Below are 6,601 nucleotides of genomic sequence, written 5' to 3' on the forward strand. Positions count from 1 at the left end.
CTTGGCACAAAGACTAATGAAGTCTATGGGCTATCCAACAATTAGATCAATCCATCTTTTTTTTTCCCCCCTAATTCGACATTTCTCAGATAACATCCACTTCAATTCCTAATTTACAATGGTTACTGTGTGCTTATGCCCACAATGCACTTCTTTATTGCCCTTTGGGGGATCCATAGTTTCTTCTCAGAGATTTCAGAGTTCTCCAAAACGTTCAGCCAGACAACTGTCAGAAAAATACACCATAGTGTTTAGGGGATAGAGGAAAGGATAAAGAAATGAGCCCTCTATCAATGCCATGGAAATGATGTAGTTTCCTTAAGTTCCTCCACGGCTTCGGCCATGTGGCCGGACAGAAATGCGGGGGCACGGTGTGGGGCGGTATCGGGTTACACGACCTGCGAATTATACTCACAGCGCTGAGGAGCGGGGCTCACCTTAGGCGCTCAGTGCCTTCGAATTGGCTGGACATTTGCTCGCTGCCCCTATAAAGGAGCTGCCGAAAATTATTCTGCTGCTGCTGCTGCTGCTAATTTCTATCAGCATTTGAGCAGATCTATGTCAACTCAGACACCGCTTCCGTCAGCCACAATCTGCAAAGGTGGAGACTCAAAAAAGAATAATCAGTGAATTCTAGGTAGGTACAGAGGGGTCATAATCAGGTCCTGCAATGATGACCAGTTATGCGGCTAGGATCTGTGAATTATCTGTCCCTCCCCTTTTCAGGGAAAACATCCAGTCACCTGGGAATTCACCAAAAGATCGCCGAGCTGCTTCTGAGAAGTAGCAAGGAAGAAACGAGGGCCAGATTCACTCTAGGAGTGTGAGGGTTAGGAAAGTAAAAGGAAGAAGTGTCTTATGAAAGTAGGAGTGAGTGAGCTCAGAGAATAAGGAAGCAACTCACTAGAGGCAAGTTGAAACATCAGAGAAAGCATTTGGGGTGGGGGGCGGGGCTGGGGAGTCGTAGCCTGGGAGGCGCAGGAGCTGGAGGGAGAAATTGCATTTCCAAGCAAAAGAAACCAAAATTGCCGCCCTTTGATCGACAGTCTCCGTGTGTGTTTTAGATAGATTAGCTTGACCCAAGAAACCCCTCACGCTCGAGTACCATCACTATAATGTGGTGCCTGGAGCGGCTCCTGCGAGTGCGGACACGCCCAGCGGTCCCCTCTGCCTTCGCCCAGTCCACCTTCACCAACGTTCTCACCCCAGACAGCATCCCGGAGTTCTGCATCCCGCCCCGGCTTTTGCCCAACCCCTCCCTACGCCCTGTCCGAGATCGGCGGCAGGAGGAGGGGCTGCGGCCAGGCGTAGTGGGAGCCCGGGAGGACCCGGACCTCACGGACTGGGACCCGCGCTCGCAGGCCGCGCTCTCGCTGCAGCCCCTGCCGCGCCGGCCCACCTCGTACGGCTTCTGCGCGCTGCTGGAGAGCCCCAATACCCGCCGCAAGGAGTCCCTTTTCTTCGGGGGCTCTGCAGCCGCTGCCGCCCTTCTTCAGCAGCTCCCGTCCCGACAGTTGCTGCGCCCGCGGGCTCTCACCTACTGCGGTGGCCCCGGCTACACCTGCAACCCACGAGAGCGGAGGGACGCCCCCCACACTGCCGACGCCGCCCCTTCCTCCTGCTCTGACAGCTCGTCTCCCTGCCATGCCCCGCATTCCCGGAGCCGCCAGCGCTGCCGCCGCCTCCTCCGCGCCCCCGAGGGGCTCCTGGGCCCGGCGCTGCGAGCCGGGGGGAGCCGCGTTCTGGCCCGGGCCCGCTCCGTCTCCAGCGCGGAGGACGATGACGAGGACTCCGATGCCGCGCCGGACGCAGGCCGCGTCTCCAACTCCGCGGGGCCGGGGGCTCCGTCCCCCCCGCCGCTCCCCTCCGCCCTGGGCCCACCGCGGGAGCGCCCGGAGGCCGAGAGCACCGTGACCCTGGGCCACCACGGCGGCGCCCTGCACTTGGCCACCCAGTACTGTCCGGCGTCCCGGCGGCTGCGCATCCGCCTGCTCCGAGCCGAGGGGCTGTACAGCGGCACGGCCGAGCCGGGGGCCATCGGCTGCAGGGTCAGCGTCACCTTGATGCCCCCGAGGAAGCCGCGCGAGCAGCGCAGCGCCGTGATCCAGCGGAGCCCAAACCCAGTGTTTAACGAGGACTTCTTCTTCGACGGGCTGTCCGAGGAGGACCTGCGCCGCACGGCGGTGAGGGCCAAGGCCGAGAACAAGGGCCGGGGCCTGGAGCGGGACCGGCTGCTAGGCCGGGCAGAGCTGGACCTCAGCTCCATCCTTCTCTGACCTGGCCCAGCTTCACTCCTCCCCCCTTCCTGGTGCTTTCTGTTCATCCGGGGAGGCCCGGACCCGGCAGCTATTTTATAAAAAGAAATAAAATTTTATTTTTCATTAAAGTATTACTCAGGTTCTCATTCTATCGAGTTAGAACCCAAGATACATCTTAACAAATTAAGGGAGAACTTCTCATTTCTAGAAGGTGACAGAGCTTAGTGCTGCATTTGGGGCAGGAATCAAGCCTCAGTGACCTGGGACACATCTCGTAATCTCTCTGAGGTTCAGTATCATCTAAGAATAAGTTAACAATATTACCTACTTCATCAAGTCAGCAGAAGGGTCAAGTGAGATATTGTATCTAATGCACTCTGAAAACCTCAAATCAGTATACAAACTTTATGCCCGCACTATATAAACTTCACCCTTACGCGCACCTGAGCAGTGCTGAGAACTAGCAATTTCATTCCTTTTGGGGAACATCATGCTGTCACCTGTAAAACACTCATCCCCGACATTCTTGATGTTCTGAGTAGCTGAGAAGCACAACTTAGACCATTTATGTTGCTGGATCCCAGACCCAAGACCTAAAGTAGAAGGGTCACTTTCCCGTTCTTGCCTTCTAATAGATGCATTGATTGAATAGAGCATCCATCCCCTTGGGCCATCAACAATTGAGAACTCAGATGAGCTAAAAAGGATTTCTCATGTCATAAGATCTGTCTATAAATGTAGAATAGAAAGACCTTGAGATATCTTCCTCATCTAGCAGTGAATACACTATTAAACCTAAAGTCAAGAACACCTGAATTCAAATCTGACCTCAATTTTGACTTGCTACGAGACTCAAGCAAATCATTTAACATCTCTCTGACTCATTCTCCTCCTCTGTAGAATGAGGATAATACTTGTATCTACTTCCCTAAGTTGTCATAAGGATAAAATTAGTATTGGTAAAATCCAATGGTTTTTCATTTGAAAAAAAAATTAAACACACCAATTTTTTGTTTGACCCAATACGTTCCCTTAGGTGTAAGGAACTCACAGTTTGCAGCGTCCTCTATCAAAGCAGATCATCATTTGCTAGGCCACTTAATGTCAGAAAAATGCCTGTGATCCCATAGGTTAAGTGATACATACAAGCAGCATGTATCAGAGACTGGACTTCCCGACTGGCCAACTTTCTGTTCACTAGGCCAGTGGTGTCAAACTCAATTAGAAATGAGCCCGCTAAACTATGCATAAGTTTAGAAAACTCCATGTTAACATTGTTTTATACTTTTATTTATTTTGTTAAACATTTCCTGATTGTTTAATTGTTAAATATTTCCTAATCTGCTTCAGTCCCCACTCGGGAGGATGGCTCTCAGGCCTTGGGTTTTGAAGTGGGCTATGCTGCTTCTCCATCTTTTATTTAAAAAGTTTTAAGGAACTAACCATCTCTCTAAGGCCAGAAACCTTGGTCTGTGTTAGCATCATCTTCTAATCAACTGAGGTAACTGGCATAGTTTAAACTGAAGATTAGTCAGGCATATTTCTTCAGTACTTTTCCCTCTCTCTGTCTCTCAGTCTTTCTGTCTTTAACTTTAAGGTATTATAGAAATGAAAACTTCTATTATCATTATTTTATTGTTATTGTTTATCAGTCTTTTTACAAGAAATATAAGAGCATATGAATAGCAGTGAGATTCTTTTTTCCTAAATAATGGTTAGTCCTACTTTGTGAATAGTGGATAAATACAGCAAGATTGTTCCATCTAAATTTGCTTTAATTGTATCAATTGTTGATAACATGTTCCACTGTTACTATCCATCCACAAAGTAGATCTTGCTCAATAAATCCTATTTTAGTCTGAGTAAAATTAGTCTAAATACCAGAAAGATAATAGTAATGCAAGTCAGCAAGCATTTAGGTGCCTATAGTGTACAAGGGATTCAATGGAAGAATGAATAGAGGAACAGATTTGACCTTTTTCCATCCATGAAGAGAATTGTTTTCCAGATACTCCCTTCCAAAATGAAATCACAGTTCTGGTTCTCTGTCTCTCAAATACAAGGTGTTACACTTGGGATGCAGCAATACGCCAATATACCCACAGCTTATTTCATGAAATTCTCTAGCATGGTAGAGTGGTTAGGGCTCTGGAATCAGAAAGATCTGAGGCATTTCAGAAAATTACTAGTCATGTTACCCTGAGCAAGTCACTTAATCTATTTTGGCCTCAATTTCCTCACGTGTAAAATGAGGGAGTTAGATTTAATAGTCTCAAAGCTCCCTTCCAACTCTAAATCTATTATGTCATCCATAAGTCGACCAGTGGGAATCCATGCAATATACTGAGATCTTCTTCTAGGTCTCTCGACATATGACAATTCATTATTTTTTAAGTGAAATTGATAATATTCTTTATACTACTTCTCTTGCACAATTCTTCATTAATAACAAGTTGCACTCTGCTCAAATCCACCATATGCCTTTCTGCTGCCCTTTGAGCGATCCTCACTTTTAATTCTTTGGAGATTATGATTTTCCATGACTCATGGCCATGTCATATCTCTAAGAGGATTGTTATTAAATAGATAGGTCTTTATTTAAGGGATAAGTTCAGAGTCATTAAAAGCACTTTGCAAGGATAAGAAATGTGAAATAACACAACCCTTCTAATGGAAGAAGTAATATAGATATAGATATAATCTCATGTGATTTTCATAACAGTAGTAAGGTAGATACTAACTACAGATAATATTATCCTTATTTTGTAGATTAAAAAAAAACAACAACAACTCAGGCTTAAAGGGATTAAATGATTTACCAGTGGTAAATCAGCTAATAAATGTCAGGGTGAGATTTGATCCTGGGTGTTTGCTGACTCATAGGCCAAGGCCCTTTCTGTCTTTCACTGTAGCCTCTCAAGTGTGATACAAAGTAGAATGTGAAAAAAAAAAAAAAAAAAAAAAGGAAAGGAAAGATCCAGAAAAAGGGCTGTGAGAAAAATTTGAAAAGGAGGGTATCTTTTAAAATTGTGGGTAAGATTTTTTTAAACAGCTAGAACATGAGTTGAGTCTTGAAAGAAGAAATAGATATATAGAGAGAGGCAGAGGTATTCAATTTAAGCATCTATATTTCAGTGTAACCAGTTACTTTTGTAATGTAGTATATTTTATGCATTTAAAAAACTTTATTCCAAGAAGAGTTCCAAAAGATTTCACCAGACTGCCAAAAGGATCTATGATAAACATCAACAAAAAAAATTGGATCCACAGACTGAATATAGATCAACACATACAATTTTCATCTTTTTTTCTTCTTGTTTTTGTTTTCTTATGGTTTTCCCCTATAAAAATAAAAACTATTAAAAAGAAAAAGTTAGGAAGCCCTGATCTAGGATGATCTGTGCAAATGCAGGAAGACAAAAGGGAGAATGATGTAGGAAGATGGCTAGTAGTAGTAATAGAGTGTGTGAAGGGAAGAAAAATTAAGGAAAGTTAAAAACATAGGTTTGAGCTAGATTGTGGATAGTCCAGAGTAAAAAGTCTGAATTTTGTCCTTTAGGCTGAAGAAAGTCTACATATTCCAGTAGAATATGATGTCTAGTTTCCATATATTTTATTTTGGAGTCTAGAGACATATAATTTCATTCCTGTATAAAAATGCCCTCCATCAGAGAAGATCAGCAACTCTTCTGATATTATATACCTGGGACATTATGAAATCAGGTCATCCTCCAGTAATCTAGCTAGAGTGTTCTGGAGGTAGAATTAAAATACAAATGTTTCTGATACCAAATGTATTCTTCTGTCTCTTCTATGACCAGCTACCTCTTTTGCTATATCTATAGCAAAGGGGAAAAGAGATATTATGAAAATCTGTCAGTCAAGTACAGTAACATCCGATAAAATACAATAAGGTAAAAATAACTTAATGGTTGCAATAATTAATAGGTTATACTTATATAGCATCTACCCCCTTCTTTGTTCACATAGTTATCACTCTGGGTCATTCCTCAATACTTCTAACCTCATTTATTAATATAGTCTCCTAATCTTTCTCTCCGACTCATCTCTTCCATCACCAATGCAATGCCACACAGGACTGACTATTGTTTCCAGACTCAAGAAGTTTCAGTAACCACCAACTGCCTGTAGGATAAAATACAAACTGAAGTATATGATCACCTCATGCTTTCTGAGTTCTAAAATTCTCTCAAAGGAAGGAGACTAGACCTAGGTGTCAAATTGGAATGTGAAATACAGGGAAGTTTAGAGATCACAAACATCAACTTGCTCATTTTACAGTAAATGGAGACCAGTAGGGTTGAATGACTTAATATTTAACA

The 6,601-nt window shown here is 44.1% G+C and overlaps 1 protein-coding gene across 1 annotated transcript; it reads left to right on the forward strand.

Annotated features, from left to right (window-relative positions):
* The first annotated feature begins 1,002 nt into the window (after positions 1 to 1,002).
* LOC141553186 (C2 calcium-dependent domain-containing protein 4A-like) lies at positions 1,003 to 2,369 on the forward strand. Its single transcript, XM_074285006.1, has one exon. It carries the CDS (start codon positions 1,116 to 1,118, stop codon positions 2,274 to 2,276), a length of 1,161 nt encoding a protein of 386 aa, XP_074141107.1. The 5' UTR covers positions 1,003 to 1,115; the 3' UTR covers positions 2,277 to 2,369.
* Positions 2,370 to 6,601: the final 4,232 nt, after the last annotated feature.

This window comes from Sminthopsis crassicaudata, chromosome 2 (genome assembly GCF_048593235.1).
Source record: "Sminthopsis crassicaudata isolate SCR6 chromosome 2, ASM4859323v1, whole genome shotgun sequence".
Taxonomy (NCBI): domain Eukaryota; kingdom Metazoa; phylum Chordata; class Mammalia; order Dasyuromorphia; family Dasyuridae; genus Sminthopsis; species Sminthopsis crassicaudata.